General features: G+C 41.8%; 1 protein-coding gene and 1 long non-coding RNA gene across 12 annotated transcripts in view; both read left to right on the top strand.

Moving 5' to 3' along the window:
• ZNF133 (zinc finger protein 133) overlaps positions 1–2,862 on the top strand; it is a 28,246-nt gene extending 25,384 nt beyond the window's left edge. For 9 of the 11 annotated variants that reach the window (XM_082431672.1, XM_082431671.1, XM_082431677.1 and 6 more), the window contains one exon: positions 957–2,862. In XM_082431672.1, the coding sequence (XP_082287798.1) occupies positions 957–2,704 (1,748 nt within the window). In that variant the 3' untranslated portion in view covers positions 2,705–2,862. The remainder of the gene's footprint in view (positions 1–956) is intronic. The other 2 variants (XM_082431668.1, XM_082431670.1) reach the window with 1 other exon arrangement.
• A 5,134-nt stretch (positions 2,863–7,996) lies between these two features.
• On the top strand, positions 7,997–11,700 carry LOC309644939. The gene is made up of 2 exons (XR_014254668.1): positions 7,997–11,047; positions 11,362–11,700. It is a non-coding gene; the product is annotated as an uncharacterized lncRNA (long non-coding RNA).
• The last annotated feature ends 2,939 nt before the right edge of the window (positions 11,701–14,639 follow it).

Raw genomic sequence — 14,639 nt, 5'->3', positions numbered from 1 at the left:
GTCTCTGTTTCCCCCAGTACTGTCGAAGTCCTGCAATCAATTCCTACTAGCCTTCAAAGTCTGATTCTCTGGGAATTCCTCCTCCCATTGCCGGACCCCCAGGTTGGGAAGCCTGACGTGGGGCTCAGAACCTTCACTCCAGTGGGTGGACTTCTGTGGTATAAGTGTTCTCCAGTCTGTGAGTCACCCACCCACCAGTTATGGGATTTGATTTTACTGTGATTGCACCCCTCCTACCGTCTCATTGTGGCTTCTCCTTTGTCTTTGGATGTGGGGTATCTTTTTTGGTGAGTTCCAGTGTCTTCCTGTCGATGATTGTCCAGCAGCTAGCTGTGATTCTGGTGTTCTCACAAGAGGGAGTGAGAGCACGTCCTTCTACTCTGCCATCTTGGTTCCTCCCCCTGGGGAAATTTTTATTTAGATTAATTACGGAAGTTAACAGGGCTTGAATTGGTCAGGGGCACCCGTCACTGGGGGGCCTAGACTATGTTTGTGTTGTTTATTGCTGAAAGCCTACTGCCTTGTAGAAATTCTGGTACAAAGTAATCCTCTAATGAGTATTTGTTAGTGAGGCGGGACACTCCAGTTCAGGTGTTTTCGCTCGTGATCTCTTTAACCGTGACTATGCTGCCTCCTCCACCAGGGGTCCTCCAGTCTGAATGGCTGCTCTCCTTCCACCCCATTCTCCTAGGGAAACAGGGGAGACAAAGACCCTTCCACGAGGGTCTGTGGTTAGATCTCTCTGTCATAGAATACCATTTGGGCCCAGTTTCTATCACTGTGGTGGCTGGGCGTTAGGAGGTAAATGTAGCAGGTCCTGTGAAGGAAGTCTTGCCAGGTAGCCCATAAGTTCTAAGCATTTGGAAGAACAGGGAATCAAGTCTTAACATCAGATGAGGCAGAACTGCTCCAGCTGCCTCTGGTCTCAGTTCTGACTCATGCTCCTCTCTCTGCAGCAGAACCAAAGCCAGAACTCCACCTCGGTCCCTTCCGCCCTCCGGACTTCTCCAGTCAGCAGTTCCACATGCAGCACACGCTGTGTAGTCCCCCTCCCTGGATCTTCACGTGCTGGTGTGCAGAAGAGCCTGTCCGGCCAGGAGATCCGTGCCCTGGGGACCAGCAGCAGCAGCAAGCCTCTGATGGAAGTCCCTGGAACGATAACACAGAAGGTCAGGAGAGAGAAAGCACCCAGCCTTTGTTTGGAAGGACAAAGAAAAGGACTTCAGGTGCATTCCCCAGGCCGCCACCCCAGCGGCAGCCGGTCAGCGCTGGGGATGGCATCCAAGGCGTGGAGGTAGCGGCCAGCCCAGCTCAGACGGGGAACCCCGAGGAAACAGACAGACTGTTGAAGAGGATAGAAGTCTTAGGATTTGGCACAGTCAACTGTGGGGAGTGTGGACTGGGCTTCAGCAAGATGACAAACCTGCTCAGTCACCAGAGGATACACTCAGGGGAGAAGCCGTATGTGTGCGCGGTGTGTGAGAAGGGCTTTAGCCTAAAGAAAAGCCTTGCCAGACACCAGAAGGCACACTCGGGGGAGAAGCCCATCGTGTGCAGGGAGTGTGGGCGAGGCTTTAACCGGAAGTCGACACTCATCATACACGAGAGGACACACTCAGGCGAGAAGCCTTACATGTGCAGCGAGTGCGGGCGAGGCTTCAGCCAGAAGTCAAACCTCATCATACACCAGCGGACACACTCTGGGGAGAAGCCCTACGTGTGCCAGGAATGTGGGAAAGGCTTCAGCCAGAAGTCAGCTGTCGTCAGACACCAGAGGACGCACTTGGAAGAGAAGACCATCGTGTGCAGCGACTGTGGACTGGGCTTCAGCGACAGGTCGAACCTCATCTCACACCAGAGGACACACTCCGGGGAGAAGCCTTATGCCTGCAAGGAGTGTGGGCGGTGCTTCAGGCAGAGAACCACCCTTGTCAACCACCAGAGGACACACTCCAAGGAGAAGCCTTATGTGTGTGGCGTGTGTGGGCACAGCTTCAGCCAGAATTCAACCCTCATCTCACACAGGCGGACACACACTGGGGAGAAGCCTTACGTGTGTGGGGTGTGTGGGCGAGGCTTCAGTCTCAAGTCACACCTCAACAGACACCAGAACATACACTCAGGGGATAAGCCCATTGTGTGTAAGGACTGTGGGCGAGGCTTCAGCCAGCAGTCAAACCTCATCAGACACCAGAGGACACACTCAGGGGAAAAGCCCATGGTGTGTGAGGAGTGCGGGCGAGGCTTCAGCCAGAAGTCAAACCTCGTTGCACACCAGAGGACACACTCAGGGGAAAAGCCGTACGTGTGCAGGGAGTGTGGGCGAGGCTTCAGTCATCAGGCAGGTCTCATCCGGCACAGGCGGAAACACTCGAGGGAAAAGCCTTACACGTGCAAGCAGTGTGGACTCGGCTTTAGCAATAAGTCAGCTTTAATCACGCACAAATGGGTACACTTGGAAGAGAAGCCCTGTTTATTCAGAGAGTGTGGCCAAGGCTTTCCCCAAAAGTCACACCTCATCTTACATCAGATGACACACCAGGGCAAGAAGCCTTATGTGTGCAAGACGTGTGGACAAGGCTTTAGCCAGAAGTCTCACCTCAGCAGACACAGGAGGATGAAGTCCGCCCACCACAAACTGCGACTTCAGTCTGACCCTGAGGCCTACTCAGAGCAATCTTCTGACCCCTTACACTCGCTTTGAGAGTGAAGATGGTGGCGAGGACTGAATAATCAAACATCTTACACTTTCATGAAACGCATTCCGTAAGTGGTCAAAGGACGTTTGACTTCGTTTACTTCCTCCATGCTAAGTCTTCATGTTTTGTGGTTTTTTGTTCTAATAAACTGCTTCTTTACAAACCTTGGCTGTGTACCTCATTCACTCCTCTATGAAGATAGGGAATAAGGAGTGTTACGGAAATCTTGAGCTGCTGAGTCCACTATTCCATAAAAATTCAATTCCTTGTAAGACATAAGAACTGAGTCACTCCGTATTTATTGGGAAAGTCTGGTCACCTGTATAGGGAGAGAATCTGGGGACTGTATTCAGGGGATTCAGGTGAGGGGAGGGAATCTTCCAGGAAATATGGCTTCCCCTAGCCATTCCTCTCATCTGCAGCCCCCTTTCTTGCCCCTCTCCTCCTGGCTCTGAAACATCTACATTGTTGCCTTTGCTGAATCATCCCCTAACTACCTTTATTGCTTTTTTTCAGGCTTTAGTCCCTAGTCCTCATGTCTTGGGGCCCCCTTGACAATATATTGTCCCCAGCACTCCAGTCTCAGAGCCTGGTCCTCCGGCTATGACAACCTTGGGTCTCCAGTCACACCCATTCAGATCACCAAGAACATGGTGTTCTGATAATGAGACAGCCTGTAAGCAGGTGCCCTCCTAAGCCCTTCGGTAACAGGAGTAAGACTTGAAGCCACATTCCCCAATCAGCCCTGTAACATCAGGGTTAGAACTTCCAGTTGTGCTCCTCGGCACTCCACCCCATGCCCAGCCCTCACGCCAACCATCCAGTAACTGGTCTAAGGTCCCTTAGCCACACACCCTCAAGAGTTAGAACTTAGTAGTTCTCCAACCACAAGGCTATTTATCATAGTGAAAAGATATTTAATCATATTTGAAGATTCTTAACCATACCTCCTTCATTGTGTTCCCATCCACAGTGGTTCTGCTCTAAACAAGTGGCCTTTAAGGTAAGGATCATCTCAAGGTTGCAGCTATGAAAACCTTTAAGACTTCAGAAGATTTCAGTGTGCGGCTCCTAGACCCTACCAACTCCACAAAATGGTTTCTATGAGTTTTAAGGGTATCATCCCACGGCACCCTACACTCAACCCAAACCAGAGAGGGGCCTGACTTGAAAAGGTTTGTAGGTTTGGTTTCATCTAATGGAGTGAAATTCAGTAAGAGGCATAGGAAACCCAAGACATTTGAAATAGAAACACCAGCTTAGTCTGAAAAGGATAGAGAAAAATGCCTACCTTTATATGGGCAGGGAGGCAGGCTGAGAAACACACTGATCTGTAAACAGGCCATTTCTTAGGGAAAAGGAAGAATAACAGTGCAGACACAAAAGCCATGAGAGTCACTCCCAGGGGGCAGTACCGGGCACTTGTCAAGGAACTGATGGCATATGCCCAGCTCAACTTCACAGTCTACACCAGGACACATGGTCAGACTGTCAAAAGAGAGAATCTTGAAAGCATGGAAAGAGACATGCCATGTACAAGAGATCCTCAGTAAGATTGACAGATTAGACACCATGGATGCCAGAAGGCAGCAGGATGGTATATTTAATGTGCTTGAAAGAAAAAAAAGGTCAACCAAGAATTCTATGTCTGGCAAAAGTAGAGAAGTTAAGACATTCTAAGAAGGTTTGAGGGAGTTCATAACTAATAGACATGACCTACAAGAAATGCTCAAGGCTGGAACGAAAGGACACTGGAATAGTAACTTCAAGCCATACAAAATGATAATAATAATGCCAGTAAAGGTAGCTGCATAGTTAAGTATGAAGTCAGTATTATATTTTTGGCTTGTAACTTTCTTTCTCATATGTGATTTAAAAGACAAAGGAATAAACAATAATCATAAACCTGTTAATGAGCACGTAATGTATAAAGATGTAAGTTGTGACAACACAACAGAAGATGGGATGGAATTGTATAGAATAATTTTTATATGCTATTGAAATTAAGTTGGCATTAATTCAAACTAGATTGTTAGAAAATTAAGATGATAATTGTAATCTCCAGGGTAATTTTGAAGAAAACTAGAAAAAATATACAGAAGTATATGCTGTACATATGTAAATATGTATATACAGAAATATACAGAATTTATATTTTGAGAAAAAAATCAAAATGATACACTTGAAAAAATTAAACAGAAAAGAAGGCAGTATTGGATGAATTGGGGAACAAAACTTATATAAGCTATACAGAAAATACCACAGTTGCAAAAGTATGTCCATTCTTATCAGTAATTACTTTGAATAAAATGGATTAAGCTCTCCAATTAAAAGGGACACCAGCAGAATAGGTTAAAAAACACATGATCCAACTATATGCTATCTCAAAGATACTCACTTTAGATCCAACGGGACAAACAGGTTGAAAGTGAATGAATGGAAAAAAGGATATTCCATGCAAATAATAACCAAAACAGAGGTGAGGCAGCTATACTAATATCACAATATTGGACTTCAAGTCAAAAATTGTTTCAACAGACAATGACATTCTATGTTGATAAAAGGGTTAATCCATCAAGAAATGTAACAATTACATACACACCTAATAACAGTGCCCCGCAACATATGAAGCAGAAAATTAACAGAATTGGAGGGAGGAATAGTTCTACAATAATAATTGAAGATTTCAATGCCCCTTAAATAATGGATGGAGAAACTAGACAGAAGATCAATAAGGAAACAGAGGACTTGAGCATTACTATAAACCAACTAGACCCAACAGACATGCACAGAACACTCCACCCAACAACAGTGGAATACACATGCTTCTCCAGTGCATGAGGAATATTCTCCAAAATATGTAGGGCCATAGAAAAGATCTCAGTAAATATTAAAAGATTGAAATCATACCAGGTATCTTCTCTGACCACAATAAAATGAAACTAGAAATCAGTAACAAGGAAAACTGGAAGTTCCACAGATGTGTGGAAACAACACACTTGCAAACAACCAATGGGTGAAAGAAGAAATCGCAAGGGAAACGAAAATGCTTTGAATGGAGCAATGAATGCCTGCTGCTAAGGTTTCCACCACAGGTGCAAGGAAGAAGTTTTCTGATGCTTTCTGTCTGATTATGACAGCTAAAATCAAATGGGGAACCATGGGAATTTTAAAACACAGAGGGGGCAGATAATTTTTCAACTCAACCTTGTAAACAGCAGAGCCTGTTATACTCCAAAAAATGTTAAAAGTGAAAAAAAGGAATCTAAAATTTGAGTTTATATTAGCAATGCTGGAAAATTATTTCCCTTACACCATTGCCTTCTGGTTGATTCCACTCTAAAAACTAAAAGATCAAAATTAATTTTTTTATTTTTGTCAAAATTAATTTAGATTAAAAGGAAACCAATGACTATTCAATTTAAAATTGCTTTGAGATGAATGAAATGAAAACACACCGAAACTTATGGAGAACAGCAAAAGTAGTGCTCAGGAAATTTATAGCTATAAAGGCCTACGTTTAAAAAGAAGGAAGATCTAGGGGCTTCCCTGGTGGCGCAGTGGTTAAGAATCTGCCTGCCAATGCAGGGGACACGGGTTTGAGCCCTGGTCAGGGAAGATCCCACATGCCACGGAGCAACTAAGCCCTCGCGCTGCAACTACTGAGCCTGCGAGCCACAACTACTGAGCCCGTGTGCCACAACAAATAGTAGCCCCCACTCGCCACAAGTAGGGAAAGCCTGCATGCAGCAACGAAGACCCAATGCAGCCAAAAATAAATAGATTTTAAAAATTAAAAAATAAAAAGGAAGATCTCAAATCATGAACCTAAGCTTTGATCTTAGGAAACTAGAAAAAGGGCAAACTCAAACTTGAAGCAAGGATAAAAGAACAAAGATTAGAGTGGAAATTAACATAGACAATAGAAATTAATAGAGACAAATCAATGAAACCAAAAGTTTCTTTGAAAAGAGCAATAACACCGACAAACTTTTAGCGAGACTGACCAAGACAAAAAGACAGGAGCCTCAAATGACTAAAATTAGAAATTAAAGTGGGCCGTTACTAATGACTTTACAGAACCGAAAAGGATTATAAGAGCATGCCGTGAATTACTGTGTCAACAAATTAGTTAACCTAGATGAACAGATAGCTTGAAACATACAAACCCTTAATCCTGTATAAATAGGAAATCTGAACAGACCAATACGAATAAGGCGATTGAGTCAGTAATCAAAAACCTTCCAACAAAGTAAAGCCCGGAATCAGATGGCTTCGCTGGCGACTTCTACCATTTAAAGATTTTACACCATTTCTTCTCAAAATCTTACAAAACCTCTTCCTAATTCATTCTGTGAGGCCAGTATTACCCTGATAGCAAAGTCTGACAGAGACAACACGAGAAAACTACAGACCAATATCCTTTATTGACATAGATGGAAAAACCCCCAACAAAATGCTAGCAACCAAATCCAGCAGCATGTTAAAAGGATTTTACACTATGACGGAGTGGTTTCCTGGTTCAGCACAGGAAAATCCATCAATACAATACACCACGTTCATAGAATGACGGTTAAAACACACACACAAACACGCACACATTCCATTTATATGAAATATCCAGAATAAGCCAATCCAAAGAGACAGAAGGCAAATTAGTGGTTGCCAGGGGCTAAGGAGAAGGGGGAAATAGGGAGTAACTTCTCTATTAGTGATAAAGGGCTGCCTTTCGGGGTAATAAAAATGTTCTGGAACTAGACAGTGATGATGGCTGCAGAACATTGTGAATGTGTCAAAAGCCACTGAATTGTATACTTTAAAAATGGTTAAAATGATAAATTTTATATTATCTGAATCTTATCTCAGTTAAAAATCTTACCTACCCAAATCCTGTAATTGGTAGAAGAATAAAAGTCTAGGGACAAATCTGGTGCCACAAAAATATTTGAGGCCTAAAACTGCCGATGTAAAAAAAAGCTTACGGGACTTCCCTGGTGGTCCAGTGGTTAAGACTCCGTGCTCCCAATGCAGGGGCCCGGGTTTGATCCCTGGTCAGGGAACTAGATCCTGCAAGCTGCAACTAAGACCTGGTGCGGCCAAATAAATATTTTTAAAAAAATAAAATAAAATAAACCTCACACACACTTGGTAAAATCCTAAACTGGCAGCAACAGCATTTCAATTGTTTTCTTAAGTTTTTCCAAAACAAATTGAGAGAAACGGTTCTGAAAAACCAGAGCCTTTGCTCTGTTTATGGCGCACAGCTGATTAATAAACAGATACTTAGAGGATTTAACAATCTATAAAGTGTGAAAGCAAACATGTCAGAAGCAGGTGTACCATCCTGCTGGCCAGCCAGAATGAGTGCTTGGTTTTGTGATGTCAATTTGCAGGGAGCCTTTCTCGGGAGAAGCAAAATTTTGTGTTCTAATCCCTGTTCCCAAGCTCCATACAGTATTATAGAGAAGAACAATGCAGTCCTTACAGAATATTGAGACAGTCCACAGCGAAAGGCTCATTTCTGTACCCCAGTCTCTCAGTGCTACTGGTGAGCCAAAGGGGATGCCTTCATAGAGGAGAGGGTTAGCCAAGAAAGTTTTCATTAAAGGTGTGGAACTTTAGGAGAGATCAGGGAATGATGACAAGGACTGGAAAGTCAGAGGACAGAAAGAATAACCCAGGAAAAACTGGAAGTAGAATTTTTAGGCATGGAAATAACAGCTATAGTTTCCACAAAGAGACTGCTTTGCCTGGATTTTAGGGAACATATTAGGGAAATAAGATAAATTGTTACCAATGGTCAGGTCAAATTCTAGAGGCTTCAAAAGCCAGTTTCAGGAGTCTAGAATTGGAATTATAAAGGAAAGGGACAAAATAAAATAAACAAAATGCTGAGGCACTTAAACGGTGCGAGAAATTCAGTGAAAGGCGAAAAAAAACACCACCAACAGCCTGACAATAAATGGTACTCAAGTCTGGGTATAGAGGTAGGAGGGAAAAGGTAAGATGCCTGGCCTTTTCCAAGTCAACCATTAAATATCTTTCAATGCTAGTATACTTTTCTACTTTTGCTATTTTAATTTATCTCAAATCCAGAGGATACCCTATGCTTCCAACTGCATCTGTAGCTTTTTTTTTTTTTTTTAAACACACCTCCACTCTCCTTCATGTGTCTAACTGCAGAGACTTCCACCAGGGCTCAGACTGCTGAGTAAACAATGGTGTTTTCCATCCTGAAAACCATGTGCTCTGCTGCCCCACTGCCCTGAGCTTTGATAGGAGAATGTGGGAACCAAGAGACAATTAGGTCCTGATTTGTAAAATTTTAGTGCTGTTTAGTGTTGATGAGCCTTTTCAGATAGTTCCTTCACGTTAAATTAATACAACCCCAAATATGTATACTATGTTCTTTACTTGAAGGGAGACACTTGCTGACTGACCCAGAGTCTGAGGTCCTGATTGACGACGTCCTTTTATTCCTCATGATTTGAGTCTAGATAATATAACAATAAGTGGTGAAGCTGCCTGAGTTTGAGTCAATATAAATACCAAGGCTCCCCTGCCTTCCCCTCTGTACCCAAGAAGAGAATTTATAATCTGTGTCTCTGCTTCCAGTTCTCTGAAACAGAACCTGTTTCAGCAGCCATATTCCCTGAGAAAACGGCAACAAATTTGAAATCACTATCAATTTAAAAAAAATCTATCTAAACACAAATTTAATGGCAATTTCTCATGTCCTATTGGTTAATAAACCGCATCTGAGAATTATATGTTAAAGAATAAAGAATACAAATATTGGTAAGCTTATAACTGAAAAGCCATACTTAGCCAAGTATTGTGGTTGCCCTACTAGTCACTACTAATTAGGCCTTTTTTATTGCATTAATTTGAATAATATTTTTATTTCTTTCATCTTTTTTCTTGGGTTTCTTTGGCTGAATTTTTTCCTAGGTTCTTGGTTTGCACACATACCTTGCTAATTTCTAGTCTTTCTGTTTAAAGCTAAGAATTATTTTTTGAAGAACACTTTGAGGCTTAAATGCATATTGCTAAGTGAAAGAAGCCAGTCTAATAGCCAAGATATGAAAGCAACCCAAGAGGCCATCAACAGAAAAATAGATAAAGAAGATGTGGTATATATACACAATGAAATATTACTCAGCAATAAAAAGGAACGAACTTCTGCCATTTGCAGCAACATGGTTGGACCTAGAGAATATTATGCCTACTGAAGTAAGTCAGACAGAGAAAGACAAATACTGCATATGTGGAATATAAAAAATACAAATGAATGTACATAGCAAAATAGAAACAGACTCAAAGATACAGAAAAAAAAAAGATACAGAAAACAAGCTAATGGTTACCAGAGGGGAGAGGGAAGGTGAGGGGCAAGTTAGGGGTGAGGATTAAGAGATACAAGCTAGGGCTTCCCTGGTGGCGCAGTGGTTGAGAATCTGCCTGCTAATGCAGGAGACACGGGTTTGAGCCCTGGTCTGGGAAGATCCCACATGCCGCGGAGCAACTGGGCCCGTGAGCCACAACTGCTGAGCCTGCGCGTCTGGAGCCTGTGCTCCGCAACAAGAGAGGCCACGACAGTGAAAGGCCCGCGCACCGCGATGAAGAGTGGCCCCTGCTTGCCACAACTAGAGAGAGCCCTCACACAGAAATGAAGACCCAACACAGCCATAAATAAATAAATTTAAAAAAAAAGAGATACAAGCTACTATGTATAAGATAGATAAGCAACAAGGATATATTGTACACAGGGAATTATAGCCATTATCTTGTAATAACTTTTAATGGAGTATAACCTGTAAAAATACTGAATCACTATGCTATACACCTGAAACTAACATTGTAAATCAACTATACTTCAATAAAAAAAAGAAGCCAGTTCCATCACATCAAAAAGACTAAAATATGTAGGAATAAACCTACCTACCTAAGGAGGCAAAAGACTTGTACTCTGAAAACTATAAGATGCTGATGAAAGAAATTGAAGACGACAAAAACAGATGGAAAGATATACTGTGTTCTTGGATTGAAGAATCAATATCGTTAAAATGACTATACTACCCAAGGCAATCTATAGATTAAATGCAATCCCTATCAAAATACCAATAGCAGGACTTCCCTGGTGGCTCAGTGGTTAAGACTCCCCACTCCTAATGCAGGGGGCCTGGCTTCGATCCCTGCTCAAGGAACTAGATCCCACATGCATGCTGCAACTAAGAGTTCACATGCCACAACTAAGGAGCCCACGTGCTACAACTAAGACCCGGTGCAACCAAATAAATAAATAAATAAAATTTATCTCTTAAAAAAATACCAATAGCGGGCTTCCCTGGTGGCGCAGTGGTTGAGAATCTGCCTGCCAATGCAGGGGACATGGGTTCGAGCCCTGGACTGGGAAGATCCCACATGCCGCAGAGCAACTAGGCCCGTGAGCCACAATTACTGAGCCTGCGCGTCTGGAGCCTGTGCTCCGCAGCAAGAGAGGCTGCGACAGTAAGAGGCCCGCGCATCACGATGAAGAGTGGTCCCCGCTTGCCGCAACTAGAGAAAGCCCTCGCACAGAAACGAAGACCCAACACAGCCAAAAATAAATAATAAATAAATGATAAATAAATTAAAAAAAAATACCAATAGCATTTTTCACAGAAATAGAACAAATAGTTTTAAAATTTGGATGGAAACACAAAAGACCCCAAATAGCCAAAACCATCTTGAGAAAGAAGAACGGTGCTGGAGGAATCACGCTCCCTGACTTCAGACTATACTACAAAGCTACAGTTATTGGGACTTCCCTGGTGGTCCAGTGGTTAAGGCTCCATGCTCCCAGTGCAGGAGGCCCAGGTTCGATCCCTGGTCAGGGAACTAGATCCTGCATGCTGCAACTAAGAACCTGCATGCCGTAACTAAAAGAGCCCTCATGCTGCAACGAAGATCCTGCATGCAGCAACTAAGACCTGGCGCAGAAAAATAAATAAATAAATATTTTTTAAAAAGTAAAAAGAAACAAGAGAAATCAATTAGGAAAAAAAGCTACAGTCATCAAAAGAGAACGGTACTGGCACAAAAAACGGACACATAGATCAATGGAACAGGATAGAAAGCTCAGAAATAAACCCATACACTTATGGTCAATTAGTCTATGACAAATGAGGCAAAAATATACAATGGCAAAAAGACAGTCTCTTCAATAAGTGGTGCCGGGAAAACTGGATGGCTACATGTAAAAGAATGAAATTAGAACATTCTCTAAAACCATATACAAAAATAAACTCAAAATGGATTAAAGACCTAAATGTAAGACCAGAAACCATAAAACTCCTAGAGGAAAACATAGGCAGAATGCTCTTTGACATAAATTGTAGCAATATTTTTTCAGATCTATCTCCTAAAGCAAAGGAAATAAAAGCAAAAACAAATGGTACCTAATTAAATTTAAAAGCTTCTGCATAGCAAAGGAAACCATTGACAAAAAGACAACCTACTGAATGAGAGAAAATATTTGCAAATGATATGATCAATAAGGGGTTAATATCCAAAATATAGAAACAGCTCATACAACTCAATATCAAAAAATAAACAACCCAATTAAAAAGTGGGCAGGGCTTCCCTGGTGGCGCAGTGGTTGAGAATCTGCCTGCCAATGCAGGGGACACGGGTTCGAGCCCTGGTCTGGGAAGATCCCACACGCCACGGAGCAACTAGGCCTGTGAGCCACAACTACTTAGCCTGCGCGTCTGGAGCCTGTGCTCCACAACACGAGAGGCCGCAATAGTGAGAGGCCCGCGCACCGCAATGATGAGTGGCCCCCGCTTGCCGCAACTAGAGAAAGCCCTCGCACAGAAACGAAGACCCAACACAGCCATAAATAAATAAATTAATTAATTAAAAAAAAAAAAAGACTGTAAAAGTGGGCAGAAGAACTGAATAGACATTTTTCCAAAGAGGAAATGCAGATGGCCAACAGGCACATGAAAAGATGCTCAACATTGCTAATCATAGGGGAAATGCAAATCAAAACCACAATGAGATGTCACCTCACACCTGTCAGAATGGCTATCATCAAAAAGAACACAAATAACAAATATTGGCAAGGATGTGGAGAAAAGGGAACCTTCATACACTGTTGGTGGGAATGTAAATTGGTACAGCCGCTGTGGAAAACAGTATGGAGGTTCCTCAAAAATCTAGAAATAGAACTACCATATGACCCAGGAATTCCACTCCTAGGTATATATCTGCAAAAAGCAAAAACACTCATTCAAAAAGATACTTGCACCCCAATGTTCATAGCAGTATTATTTACAATTGCCAAGATATGGAAGTAACCTAAGTGTCCAACAACAGACAAATGGATAAAGAAGATATGGTGTATACACACACACACACACACACAATGGAATACTAAGCCATAAAAAATGAAATTTTGCCATTTTCAGCAACATGAGTGTACTTGGAGGGCATTATGCTAAGTGAAATAAGTCAGAGAAAGGCAAAGACTGTATGATATCACTTATATGTGGACTAAAAAAATACAACAAACTAGTAATATTTTAAAAAAGCAGGGACTTCCCTGGTGGTGCAGTGGTTAAGAATCCACCTGCCAATGCAGGGGACATGTGTTCAATCCCTGGTCCGGGAAGATTCCACATGCCGCGGAGCAACTAAGCCTGTGTGCCACAACTACTGAAGCTCACGTGCCTAGACCCCATGCTCTGCAACAAAGAGAAGCCACCGCTATGAGAAGCCCATGCACCGCAATGAAGAGTAGCCCCCACTCGCCGCAACTACAGAAAGCCTGCGTGCAGCAACGAAGACCCAATGCAGCCAAAAATAAAATAAATAATTAATTAATTTAAAAATTTTTTTAAAAAGCAGCAGCAGACTCAGATATAGAGAACAAACTAGTGGTTACCAGTTGGGAGAGGGAAGGGGGAGGGGCTAGACAGGGTTGGGGATTAAGAAGTACAAACTATTATGTATATAAAATAAGCTACAGGGATATACTATACAATGCAGGGAATATAGCAAATGTTTTATTAATGATAAATGGAGTATAACTTTTAAAAATTGTGAATCACTATATTGTACCTGTAGCATAATATTGTACATTTACTTCAATTAAAAAATTTTTAAAAAGAAGCCAGTCTGAAAAGGCTATATAATGTATGATTCCAACTGTATGACATTCTGGAAAAGGCAAAATTATGGAAACCATAAAAAGATCAGTGGTTGCCAGGCGTTCAGCAGGAAGAAGGGAAGGACTGAGGAGGTGGAGCACATGGGATTTTCAGGGCAGTGAAACTACCCTGTCTGGTTCTGGGATGGATATGTGACGTTATGCATTTGTCAAAACCCATAGAACGTACAACACATAGTGAACCCTAATGTAAACTACGGACTTCAGTTAGTAATGACTTAACAGTGGTTCCAGTGTAACAAATGTGCCACATTCATAGACGTTAAACTAGAGGAAATTATCTACGAGAACTCTCTGCCACAATTTTCTGCAAACCTAAAACTGCTCTAAAAAAAAGTCTTAAATCTTTAAAAAGACGTTTTTAGTAAAACCATATGAGAAACACAAAAATTCTTATATATCTGCAAAATCCAATGAGAAAATATTAAAGATAACATCATTTTGATATCAAGAAACACTTTACCTACCATTAACCTATGAAGAAATATCTAAGGTTTAAAAGAAGAACACTAAGATTTTACTGAGGATATTTTAAAAGGAACATATAATTGAAGACACAAATATGAATTCTGGAAAAGACAATATTTTAGAGGTGTATATTCCTCCCTTGATCTATAAATACAATAAAGTAAAAATAATTTAATAAAATTTTTAGTGGACCATCATAGATTCCAAGTTTCAACTCGAAGTGCAAATTTTGGGGAAAAGCAAAGAATTTTGATAAATG

This window comes from Balaenoptera physalus, assembly GCF_965194825.1.
Source record: "Balaenoptera physalus genome assembly, chromosome: 16".
Taxonomy (NCBI): domain Eukaryota; kingdom Metazoa; phylum Chordata; class Mammalia; order Artiodactyla; family Balaenopteridae; genus Balaenoptera; species Balaenoptera physalus.
This window is presented reverse-complemented; position numbering and strand designations above follow the sequence as displayed.